The sequence below is a fragment of the Leptonotus elevatus genome, chromosome 10 (genome assembly GCF_054856555.1).
Source record: "Leptonotus elevatus isolate MCC_2025b chromosome 10, RoL_Lele_1.0, whole genome shotgun sequence".
In the NCBI taxonomy this organism is placed as follows: Eukaryota; Metazoa; Chordata; class Actinopteri; order Syngnathiformes; family Syngnathidae; genus Leptonotus; species Leptonotus elevatus.
The window spans coordinates 22,638,325-22,651,674 of NC_141248.1; the positions used below are offsets into that span (position 1 = coordinate 22,638,325).

Here is a 13,350-nt window from a genome sequence, read left to right on the forward strand (position 1 = left end):
TGGCCCATATCCTCTAATTTCAGCACATCAACCGTAATTGTTCACTGATTTCTGTAGTCTTTCATGAAAGAAGACTGATTATCTTCTATTTATAATCAAAATAAGACATTTGCAAACATCTGTTTTTACTTTGGAAAACAATGACCGAAACGGTAACATAGTACAACATCAACCCCCCCCCCCCCCGCTATTTTTTTTTTTTTTATCACTATGCGAATACAAAGTACAAAATGAACACCAATCAATCACTGTTCAATAAACAGTATTCAGGGAGGAAAATGCTTTTGTGATACACATTAATGCCAAATTAAAATGAATCCGATTCGTCGATTAATCGATTGAATAAATCGATAGATTGATAGAATCGAAAAATAGTCGTCGGTGAAAGCACGAGTGAAAATGTTTTGTATAATACACACCCTCGAATTGGAATTTTTATTGATCTTTTTGAGAAAACAAAAAGTGTTATTCGCGGGATTTTACAATCGTGATCTTCTGGTTCACTAGTGTTGTCAAACGGCATCTTCATCCACCGTCTGTGGATGTACAAGACAACGCCCCCCCCCCCCCCCCCACCGCCTGGTCAAAACTTGAGGTATGCCGGCACAGAGTAGTTAAATAAGAGGAAGTCCATGCGAAAGAGGTTATACAGCTTCTTCTGATAGAAAGGGCTGATGTTGCGGAAGAACTGCGCCGCCATGTCTCCCGTAGTCCTGGCGTTCTTGGACGAGGCCGGAAATCGGACCCGGTCCTCCACCCCGGCCAGCCGTAGCACGTAGTTGGAGTCCTGCTCCAGCGTCTCATATTTGCCCACCACGTCGTAATGGATGAGGCAAGGGTGGCACAGCGAGTGCACCCGTTCCCAGTGCTCGTTGAAGGGTTCCTCAATCTGGGTGGCCGGGTCCACCAGGTAATACACAAACTCCTCAAAGGAGACATCGTGGCCTTTCTCCAGGGCTTCTGGCTGCGGGCTGGGCCGGTGCCGGCGCACTATCTTGGTGCCGTATCGTTTATGGAAAGCCGTGTTGTAGCTTCGTGTGAATTTGTTGCGGTAAGCGGACACCAGCCGCTCGAACGGCTCGCGGACAAACGCGAACTTCAAGTAGGAGCGCAAGCGCTGGTTGATCTGGGAAGGGGAGTACTCCGACAAGGTGCGCAGGTTTCCCGACACGTGGGCCTCATTCGCTGGGATCCCCAACGGGTCCCGGTGGGATCCGGCGGCGCCAGTCAGGACCATGAGAACTCGCTTCCAGTTGGTGCAGGCCACTTTGGGGACGTAGCAGTACAGCAAGCCGTGCTGGTCATCCACGATCACATGTTTCAGGTCTTCTGGGATAAGGACTCGACGTTTACGCGTGTAGGAGCGACAGGCTTCTTCTAAAAACTCCCGGCGGCCTTGATGGATTGCCTGCACTGCTGACTCCACCTACAAAATGAAGGAACAATGGTTACAAACTGGAACCTTTCATTTGGAAGTTGATGTACTAAAACGGGCACAGACTTGATTGCTGATTGATGCGGAAGCTAATCGACTAACAGCTTCGACGCAGGATCGCGTCTACAGAATGGGCAAAATCAGAAGTGGGCATTCCGTCGGCCTGCGATCGGCTGGCAACCAGTTCAGGGTGTACCCCGCCTACTGCCCGAAGCCAGCTGGGATAGGCTCCAGCCACCCTTGTGAGGACAAGCGGTTAAGAAAATGGATGGATCCGTCATCACTACCGGAATGTCCGTCACTCCCATTTCCCTGAGGACTGTATGCAGGCAGTAGTTTAGTACTCAGTTGGTGTAATTTACGTTAGGCATGTTGTGGGACAGCTAAAGCCCGTACCCCACTGAGGGGTGAGCATTCGCGACTAATTTAGGTCTGGGTTTGTTTCCTAAACGTTCTCTATAAACAGTCTTAGGGCGCACGCACACTAGGGCCATTTCTTCCGTACCGTACTGAAGTCTGATTGCCCCCCCTTCCGGCCCGCACTCACTCTACTCTACTCTAACCCAACCGTGCCCGGGCCCAGTTGCCTCCGAAATATGCGTCATCACGTCGCACAGTCGTGCCACGTCCAACCGTACCGTTCTCTGGCCTACCTCTCCCAATCGTGCTTAACCGGGGATCCGAACCGTACTCGGGCGCGGATCCATTGCGCTCACACTACCTATTGAATCCGGACATTAGCAGCAAGCGCGCTTGGGCCCGGTTCAACGCCCCTTAAAGAATCGTGAAACCTTTCGTCCCCGACTGGAAAATATGCATGTTTTCCAAATCACCGTAACTTCTGAACCGTTTGTGCTAGCAACGTAATTCCGACGGCTTCTGAGAGCAGAGAAGCGGAACTTTACGTCGATGTCACATATACATTACGGCAGCTGGCAGATTGTCACGCGTGGAGGACGGGGGAAATGGTGCGTCATAGGTGAGAGTGACGCAGGAGACAGGAAATGACGCTTTCCGTTCCGTTCCGTCTTCAATTCCGCTTATCCGGGGTCGGGTCGCGGGGGCAGCAGCTTTAGCAGGGAAGCCCAGACTTCCCTCTCCCTAGCCACTTCAGCCAGCTCCTCCGATGGGATCCCAAGGCGTTCCCAGGCCAGCCGTGAGACGTAGTCTCTCCAGCGTGTCCTGGGTCGTCCCCGGGGCCTCCTGCCGGTAGGACATACCCGAGGGAGGCGCCCAGGAGGCATCCGAACCAGATGCCCCAGCCACCTCAACTGGTTCCTCTCAACGTGGAGGAGTAGGAAATGACGCATGTTTTTCAAATCACCGTAAGTCCGGAAGCATTAGCGCTAGCAACGTAATTCCAACGGATTCAGAAAGCGGAGTTGCGGAGGAAAAAAAACAGGCGGAATGCTATAGTAGTAGTATCTAAAGATATCTAAAGGGCTAAACATCTAAACAGCTCAAATCTTTCTGGTCTTTCTTTTTCTTTCTGGACATTTTGCACAGTTATGAAAGACCACAAACACCGTTTAGAGAACGTTTAGAAAGCACTGCGACTTTGAATAAACTGACGCGAAATCAACATTCGCTAGCGTCACGAATGTTCATCCCTATAGTGGGATACAGCTTTAAGGGATCCCGTGAGAGGACGGATTGAGTCGGTAGAAAATAAGTCGAGCACCAAAACGTATTCTCGAAGGGATCTCCTTCGATTGCGCTCGTGTTCCTTGTTTGATCTTGTTCAGTTCTCAGCACGCAGAAGAACAAATTCAAGAGGGGGAAAAAAAAAAAGCAACCCTTCAAGTTTGCTGAAGATGGATTGTTGTATACGTTTTTTCCTCCGCACAAGATAACTAGAAACAGCTTCAGGGGATTTGAATTGATATTCCGCACGCAAGCGATGTATTGTGTGATGTGGCGAATTATCGGTGACTGGAGGACGAAACGCAACGAAAATGTCTGATTAGATTTCTCAGCTCAGCAACAAAGACAAACAGAAGGGAAAAAAAAAAGATGAAATATCCCGTGTGGGGAAACGGCGTTCTATGGAAGTCACTGCTGGATGGCGTCCATGTTTCTTTTTTCAGGCCAAGATCATTCGAACTATAGATCTCTCGAGACGGCTCAATTCATCACTTCTTTCGATTTCCGGAGATTCCAGCAGTGCGCTCATTCGTTTTACATCTTAATGGTTTGTTTCGAAGCATCTTATTCTTAACATTCATTTCAAATACATCGACCTCGATGACCACAACGTGTCCTCCAACTGTTAACACGCTATGAATGTGCCATACAAAATCTTAAAGAAAACAACTGGTTCCAATAAAATGGAAATTGGCAATGCTTTTATATTACACTGAACATGAGACTAAAACATAAATCTCTCTTCAGTATCTCAGTAACACAAAACAAATATTCCCTGCCAGCGAAAGTATGCATTCTATACTGAACATCCAAAAGTCAAATACTCCTCTTGCACTTTTTTTTTCTCTGTCTTTTGCAGTTTAATCCCCCCAGTAAAGCTGCTGAGTTCTTCGTTGTCTGCAACTTGACACTGCCAAGGCAAACACATCAATAAATGTCACTGCGTTAATTCAGCAAAGATGTTCGACCTTTTTTTCTTCTTCTTCCATAAAAGCGTCAGTGATTGGCATGAAAAACACGACCGCAACTAAGACGCCGGGGAGATCACGACAGTCTTGTCTATCAATCACGATCCTCATTCAGTCAAGTGAAACTAAAGTGAACTTATAGACCCTTTTTTTAAACATAAATTTGCATATTGGCTCATATTCAAAGTTAAATCAGTACGCTCAGCACATGGAAGAGGCAGATTTTTTTTTCCAAAGTCAAATGTAAAAGTTTAGCTTTAGCAGAATGTAACACATTCTAATTGGCAAGAAAATATCGAGAAACCATTCTTAACCCATTCACTCGCAGCCATTTTCACTGAAGCAATCCCCTTCGCTCCCAGATATTTTACTGCATTTTGCCTGATTTTGCCAGGCCCACAGAATATTGTGTTCTATATTGCTTTAAAAATGGAACCTACCAAAAGAAAGATTAGAGTCTCTTCTTTCATCAGGAAGAAAAAGTATATTTTTATCCGTTTCCGTTTTGCAGCAATTAGCATTAGAATATAGCTACGTTTCATCGTTATTCACAAAACTGTTGAAAACAGTGGGGGAAATAGCTTTTTGCAACATGGCCCTGGTTGATCTCTCTCTTTTTTTTTTTATAACTACCATTGCTTCAAGCATCCTCTTCAGTTCTGAGGCTGCATCAAAGCCTTCCGTATGCAGTAATCCTAAAAACTTTCCAGCCCAACACAATGGAATTTCACCGGGAGCATTTACAACAGCAACTTCTCCGTATGTGAGGCCTAATTGTAACTACTTTCCAGCTCATAAAATAGTAGCTATAAAAATCTTGTCACACAAGGATGGAGTTAGTGAAATGCAAGTATGGCTTGCTTCCTAATCCAGGGAGAGATTTTTGTTAGGAATGATTTTGCTTGTATTTATTGCATCAAAAAGGACACTTGAGCCTCGAGCAACTGGACCCACCGAGGAGGGAGCACGGGATGTTCTGGGCGGGAAATGCTTCCAATTAGCGGAGGAAGCCAAATCTCCCTGAATAGCTGCATGTCCTCGAGGAAACACATTGGCAGATGCGGGAGGACTCGTATTTAAAAACGCAAAACTCACACTGTGAAGGCCAACAATTCTGGGTTGAATTAAAAAAACAACAGAAAAAAGCAAAAAAGAAAAAAGTAAGGACAATATTAACTCAACACCAGGCAAGTGCATAGACTTGTGTGTTCAAGTACAAAATATATATATATATATATATATTTATATATATAAATATATATATATATATATATTTATATATATATATATATATATATATATATAAATATATATATATATATATTTATATATATATATATATATATATATATATATTTATATATATATATATATTTATATATATATATATATATATTTATATATATATATATATTTATATATATATTTATATATATATATATTTATATATATATATATTTATATATATATATATTTATATATTTATATATATATATATTTATTTATATATATATATATATATATTTATATATATATATATATATAATTAATTATATATATATATATATAAAATTGTAATATTAAATTGTGCTGTATCAATGTTGTACATAATAATGGAGTGACACTTACCTGATCCCCATCATAAAGCGTCTGCAGAGGACTCCTGCGGAGCTTTTGCCCATTGCTTCTTTCCCCAAGTTGCTCCGAGGCTGAGGTAAGACGAGGAAACAAAGTACCAGTCATTAAAATATGTGTGACCCAAGTGCAAAGATGGAAAAACATTTTTGATTTAAAGCATCGAGTTGGTCCACAAAAGGAAAATATGCCGATTAAGCTGTTTGGAACATTGGAAATGTAAAAAATAGAACACAAGAAAAAGAGATTATAACATGCTGACTCGACACCTCTAATTTGAAGTCTATGGCTGATGGGATATGAATTATAACTCAAGTTTTTCAGATGGTAGGATTAGAGACTGCAAAAATGCAGATGTGAGTTTCAATATTTTTTTGTATACGATGTAGGTCTGTTTTAATAGTGCGTGAAAAGATGTTGGCATGCAATCACTAGCTTACAGGGGATGCACAGTAAAAAACAGTATTATGGAAAATGACTTCATAATGTTGTATGCAAATAGTTGCGTCTCTGGAGCAATTACAACCCATCAAATGATTGTGAGATGAGAAAAACTTTATTAGCGCCCTCATTTTGAAAACGTGCCTGCGAGCAAGCTGTTCTCCACTTTAGCACTCTGTTACAAAACAGTTGGGCTAATTAACACAATAGCCCCTCCCACACTGCGTTTCTCAGCCAATGACTTGATAGCTAAGTCCGCTAAGGTTCGACAGCAAAAGATGCGGCTGTCAAAGTACGATCATGTCAAGGCCGAAAGGAAAGCAGTGCTCCGGTGCTAGCGCAGATTAGCATTAGCTAACAGTGTTACCAGCATTAGCTTCTGATATTAATGTTATAATGTTAAGCTAAGTTTTCAATGCGTTGGTGGCGGATATTTGTGATGAGCATATGTTGTGCACAAAAATCTAATTAAATTAGCAAATGGTGGCTACATGCTAGGTAAACAGCTATGTTACTTGTTTGAGTCGCAAATAAGCTAACAGCGTTGGCTTCTGAAATGCAGCAACTCATTGAAGAGGAGGCATTGGTAGGCAACATTTTTTTTTATTTTTTAAAGTAGAAGAAAAACACACAAATACCAAAACAGTAATTGTGAGCATGGGACTGAAACGACACCTGCTCCAGCTTCGTAACAAGGCGATGTGACATCTGCAAAGACAGCTGCGCGATGAAAACAAGCCAAAGCCATTTCCAGCAGTGCGATCGCAAATATTAATGTTCGACTGAAATTTGAAGATGACTTAACACGTAGACACATGGTCGGAGAGGAAAATAAAAGAAATGGCACAGATGAAAACAAAAAACCACTATAGCAGCTTTTGTATTTTTTACAGTAAATCCAATGTAGAGAGCTTAGGGGGGGGGGGGGGGGGTTATGGCGTGTCTCTTTCCACATCATGGTGTGATTGGGTCAGCTGAAGCTGGCTGTGGAAAGAACTGGTCAAATGTTTTTCTTTGACCTAGTTTATCTGTACTCATTTTCTTGTTTTAAACTCATGGAAATATACAATAAATTCAATGTCCACATATTTTGTCTTTTTAACTCATTCACTGCCATTGACGGCTACAGACGTTTAAAAAAAAAATCATTTAAACTATTTCTAGTAGTTTAACATTTTTTCCGCTTTTGTTAACAAGAGTATGAAAACCTAGGGGGAAAAAAATATTGTACATTTTAAACAGATATAAAATGTGAGATTAATTGTGAGTTAACTAGTGAAGTCATTGTCAAGATGGGTGCGGTTTGGTGGAAGACCCAAATGCAGGGAGGAAAAATAGCCAGGCAAAGGATGCAGTTGATGAAGCAAAAAAGGGATTTTAATTTCTATAAAACAAAAGCGAGCCTCCAAATTACCAGGTAAACCAAAACATGGGGGAAAACAACAAGGCAAAAACAGGCAGCATGACACGAGGAAAGACAATGAACCGACCCAGACAGAGGGGAGACAGCAGACTAAATACACAAACACTAACGACACAACCAGACACACCTGGGGCAAGACACAAGTGGCTGAGGGCACTGATTGGATCACACGAGGAAGGGCGGGATCACACTTAAACAAGACCAAGGATGACACACAAGGAAAACAGAACCCAAAACATGACAGTCATGCGATTAATTACAATAAAAAATGTTAACTGCCTGACGCGCTAAAAAAAATATGATTAAAAATTAGAGGCGTCAGGCGATTACAAATTTTAATTGTAATAATTGCATGACTCCACTAGTTAACCCACGATTAATGTTAATTAATAACAAATTTTATATCTGTTCTAAATTAACAAAAACAAATTTTTTTCATATCTTGTTAACAAAAGTGGGGAAAAAATTTAAACTAATAGAATTAGATCAAATGAATTTTTGACGTCTATAGTCGTCAATGGCAGTGAATGAGTTAATATCAGTTATCTGCTTCTCCAGTTGTTGCAGTCTTATGAATACAAGCTACGCTCTACGAGTAACACTGTGTGACAGAATGTACAGTACGTTGAATCTTGGCTATGAAAAAAGTAACTGGTGTGTGTGTGTGTGTGTGTGTGTGTGTGTGTGTGTGTGTGTGTGTGTGTGTGTGTCAGGTTGTTGTCATGGCAACAGTCAGCTGAAATTTAGCTCTTGCAATGTTGTGTTTATGTGTGTTGAAAGGAAAAGACAAAACGGAGGCATGGTCATGTTTGTTATCCATCTCCTTTGTCTTTGGCGATAGTGCCTGCGACTGTGAGGACGCTTTGATATTCATGCCATTGCATGGCGCGTTCCTATTGGTTGGTTGGTTTTCAGCGGCGGCGAGAGGAAGTTGAGGCGATTGTACTTAATGCTTAATGCCTGTCACAGTTTTGTCGATGGTCACGCAATGGTGGAATCTTTTATCTCCTGTCCAGTTGCCCATCCCCGCCTGAGTTGGTAGAACCTTCAGCAAAAATCGACGCAATGTTTAATCCGAATTTAAATCGACACAATAACCTCCTGCCTCCCGTTAAACGTCATATTGTTTTATTTTGAATTTGCATGTTTTCAACTTTTTCCAATTCTGGGTGTGGAATGCATTTCCCAAACACTACAGCATACACTATCTGCTGTTTCTGAAATCCCCCCCCGGCCCCATCCCCGTCCCACCCACTGTTCCACGCATCCAAAAAGCATTTCAAGGGAGGACGTTCGTATTAGTTTAACCCTGTCTCGACCCAAACGTGTCTTTTTCCTCTGCATTCCTCTCGACCCGTTCAGAAACTGGAGCTTTGGCAATGGCAAAAATATATAGAAGACGATGTGTGTTAGTCCAGTCTCGGTCATAAACGGACCTCTGTTATTTGGTCCCACGTTGAGAAGCACCGCCCACCTCGCCCCCCCCCCCCCCCCCACCCCCTAACCTCTCTTTGGCCATTCCTGCCAAAAAGCTCGACTGAGAGAGACACTGTACAAGAGGGAAGCCTGATGATTTGGCCCATAAATGTTTGTTTTAAGGGTGTTAGTGCAAAGGAAAGGCGTGCGGATGGTGTCATGGCTGCTTAGAATGCATGCAGATGGAAGATTAAAGTACATTTGCATATTTAACATGTCATTTGGTGCAAATGAGTTGGATATTTATGGGGAAAGGGGGGGGGGGACTTGACTGCGACCAATATGGTTGCATATGCGACTGTAAGATGAGAGAAAATTTGCATATTGAACATTTATTTACTATAGTGTTCCTCTATATTATATTTTGTAGTACTCTTAGTTTTCATTTATTTACTTAGATGCACTTTTTAGTATATGCTTTTATTCTATTTTATTATTTTAATGTTTTTATATTTCAGTGTTTACTCACAAGGTGGCGTTTCTTCAGTTTTGCTCTGTGGGGGCGGAAGGGAATCGGTTGGGTTTGTTCTCTTTCTTTTTTTCTTTTTTTTTTTCCTGTGAAGCACCTTGTGTTGCTATGAAAGGTGCTCTAGAAATAAAGATTTGATTGATTGATTGGAACTAGCTGGGTATTTATGAAAAAAAAACTTGACTGCGACCAAAATGGTTGCATATGCAACCATTTTCCCGTGTGCGGGTAATTAAGTATTTCCTCTAGTCGTATTTAGGCCGCTGAATGTATGCAGATGTAAGAATAGAGTAAATTTGCATATTTAACATTTGTTGCAAACTAGTTGGGTATGTATGGAAAAAATTGGACTGTGATCAAAATGGTTGCATATGCGACCATTTTTCAGTGTGTGCGAGTAAATAAGTATTTCCTCTCGTCGTATTTAGGCCACTGAATGTATGCAGATGTAAGAATGGAGCACATTTGCATATTTAACATGTCATTTGTTGAAAATTAGTTGGGCATTTATGGAAAATGTTTTGACTGTGATCAAAATGGTTGCATATGCGACCATTTTTCAGTGTGTGCGAGTAAATAAGTATTTCCTCTCATCGTATTCAGGCAACTGTATATGATTAAATGCTTCCTCTAACACAGGCACTGCATTACACAATAATAGTTATAAGTTGACTTCTTTTCACTCTTTCATAGTTCTCACATTGTACATACGCAAAAAAAAAAAAAGCAGTCATACTACATTTCAGGTTTTACGTCGCTATGTATGTTTGTCAACATTTGGATGTCTTCTTTTAAAATACACACATGGTCGTGCCCTCCCAAAAAAAAAGTGTGACCAAATCATGCGCAGGTGTGACCAACCCAGTGCTACGTGCTAGAAAGCAAAACACTGCAAATCATACAACAATAATATATATATTTTTTTTAAACAAAACTGATACCCACCGGAGTGTTCTCACCATTATTTGACTACCATTTAATAAGCAACGTCATTAAAATAAAGAGCATAAACTGGTGTAATGAGTGTACTGCAGGTGGGCCAAATGATGCTGAAAATGCTGAGCGGTTAGTTTTGATGACTTCATGAGGCGAGTATGCAACAGGTGCGCCAGTAATACACTCTCAATCATCACATGTGTGTCTGCCATTGATGACGTATATATTCATTATCAAAAAAAAAAAAAAAAAAAAAGACTATTTCCTCTTTAATCCTGAACAAACATTCTTCACTCTTTTCAACATTTAACATGAAGTTAAGGTATATTTACGCAAATGCAGCTCATCGAAAATCGGATTTACTGCTTCATGAGTTGAAATCAAATGAAAGATCAAGACAGGCAGTTTGTGTTTGTTTTAATATGTGACTGTTCTCTGGCAGCTTTAGGCAACACGAGAGGGTAAGTTGACTTTTAATCGACGATGCCACAACAGAGCAAAAGTAAGGTTTTACGAAAAAAAACAAAAAAAAAAACGCTTTGGTAGATTCATCTCATTATTTGGCTTATTTTCATCATCACATCAGTCTTTGCTTCGTTGACCTCACGTATGCAGATAAGGCAGAAATGACAGCACTGCAAGTCCCTCCTCATTGCCCTTTGACCTTTTGACTACATAGAAACCGACTTTAACATATGATGATATACATCAAACGAAAACGACAACGTTCAATGAGGCAGCTCGCGATCGCCACAAAAAAATTTACTTCATAAGCACATTGCGTATCCTCTTGCTCTCGGATCTGGAACAACCGCACATAACTCTCACCCCATGTTACACATTGCACATTTTCAGAACTCCCTCTTCCCTCCAACCAGCATGGGATATATACATTTTGTTGCCACATGATATTGCAAGGCATGCCTGAATGAGGCCATTGTGTGTGCGGCCAAAGAACCTGGAAACGGTTTTGCGTCGGGCAAATCCTGCAAGCTGAGGAAACAGTCATCATCAACTAAGAAGCAGTTTGGTAATAAAATAGTTCCACATCTCGTTTCTACATGTCATGGGGGTTATATTTGTCTATGCCATAAACCAAAACCATAAATACAACTGGCATGATTTATGTTTGTGTGCTTTGTAATAGTTTTCACAAAGTTGTGACACACTGGGTTACAATAAAGTCAAGAACCCACACAAGGTCCAGCTGGCCTATTGCGCAACACTGACGACAGCAAAAAACGGTGTTCTTCGATCGGTTTGCGCTGACCCTTAAATATATTTGCTGACTGCTTTTACCCTTCATGAACTCTAACCGTTTACAATGTTATATAAACGACAAGTTTATCTACTATACAAAGACAAACATCTGCCAAAACAATCGGCCCCTTAAAATGTTATAATCGAAGAAAACCAAAGTTCGTGATGCCGTGAAAGTACCCCGGAATGCACCATTTTTGCTTGCGTAGCATTAGCAACTAGCAATTGTGTAGCAATATGTTATTCTGGTTATTCTGTTGTCCCGAAGCGCCCTTTAAGCTGTTTAATGACACCCCAGTTGGAGTTAACTGTAAAACTAAACGCACGACGATAAGAATGACATCCGCTGTATATTTAAATACAAAAACATGCTTTGTTTTTAAAACATCGCTAGCCTAGCGCTAATGCTAAACTGATCTTTAAAAAAATAATCTGTATTCTTTGCATCCAAAAATGCATATCGGTCAGGCCCTAATTATGACACAGGAAACTGTTGTCCTATGGACGGACAAGACAAAACTGCGCATCAGTATTATATTAAAAGATTAAGAAAAAAAAAACGAATCATACTTAGAAAAAAACACTGTGCCAGCTGTGAAACATGGAGGAGATTGCTTTGCTACATCTGACTCGGAGTGTCTTGAATGTGTACAGTGTACAATGAAATAATGATCTAAAACACAGCAGCTAAAAACACCCGAGAATGGATAAAAGCAAAAACATTGGACTATTCTGAAGCCCTGACCTAAATCCAATCAACCAGCTGTGAGAAAGCACCCTTCAAACCTCGGACAAGTTAAGGGTACCATCATTTTGTCCATTCCTGTTTCATGAGTTTTTTTTATTTTTTTATTTATCATTTTGTCAAACCACCATTCAAAAGCAATGTCTATATTTCATCGATTCATTATTATTTTTTTTACTTTTGTCAGATAGGGGCCGACAAAATATTTATGTGACCACTGTGAGTTTATTTTATTTTATTTATTAACACAGGCGTACCAACAATACTGTCCACATGTCTACAACTAAAGTATTTACAGTATAAATATATATATATGCACATGAATACATACAAAGAGCATGTACATTATATACAAATATACGTTGTCATGACATACCTACATAGTTACACTATAAAGTATGTATACCTACAGGATATAAATGTAAATAAGATAGATAGAGAGAGAGAGAGAAAGAGAGAGCGAGAGAGAGAGAGAGAGAGAGAGAGACGCTCATGCTGACGGCTTTTTTTTTTTTTTTTTTTTGTCTACTCACCTGGTTTTAGATTGGTGTTGAAATAGAAAATGACCATAACGAAGCATCCAAGACTCAAAGCAAAAAGCATTCGAATGATTTTCGGTTTCCTCATCCTGAGTCCTCGGGAGGAGACCGAGTTGCACAGCAAATCCTGCCGGGGTTCATGCAAAAAAGGTGTTTTTTGTCTACTTGATCACGGGCATCATCGATCCGTCTTTCTGACCTTTGCTGCTCTTCCAGTACATCCTCGCATGTCCAGTGATGAAGACGCGGACTGAGAAGCGCAGGTTTATCGGTACTGGAGGCAGAAAGCGTAAAAGGACTACAACGCGTGTTAAAGCAGGCGAGGCATTTTATTAAAAGGTGCTTTGGTCGCCCGGGTGGCTTCTTTCCAAAGGGTCCG

At 40.8% G+C, this 13,350-nt stretch overlaps 1 protein-coding gene across 1 annotated transcript; it reads right to left on the minus strand.

Annotated features, from left to right (window-relative positions):
- Nucleotides 1-583: 583 nt before the first annotated feature.
- LOC147167654 (carbohydrate sulfotransferase 11-like) lies at nt 584-13,350 on the minus strand. Its single transcript, XM_086087403.1, has 4 exons — nt 13,171-13,350; nt 12,966-13,098; nt 5,677-5,756; nt 584-1,426 (listed from the first exon to the last, which is right to left on the minus strand). The coding sequence occupies exons 1-4, from the start codon at nt 13,198-13,200 to the stop codon at nt 584-586; spliced, it is 1,086 nt and encodes a 361-aa protein (XP_085943529.1). The 5' UTR covers nt 13,201-13,350.

What these genes read in the sequence shown, in the direction of transcription:
- LOC147167654 (XM_086087403.1), bottom strand. Translation starts at nt 13,200, where the DNA reads ATGCGAGGATGTACTGGAAGAGCAGCAAAG. An exon ending in CAACACCAATCTAAAACCAG is followed by an intron (nt 5,757 to 12,965) that starts GTGAGTAGACAA and finishes GTCTTACCTCAG; the next exon opens with CCTCGGAGCAACTTGGGGAA. An exon ending in CGCTTTATGATGGGGATCAG is followed by an intron (nt 1,427 to 5,676) that starts GTAAGTGTCACT and finishes TTCATTTTGTAG; the next exon opens with GTGGAGTCAGCAGTGCAGGC.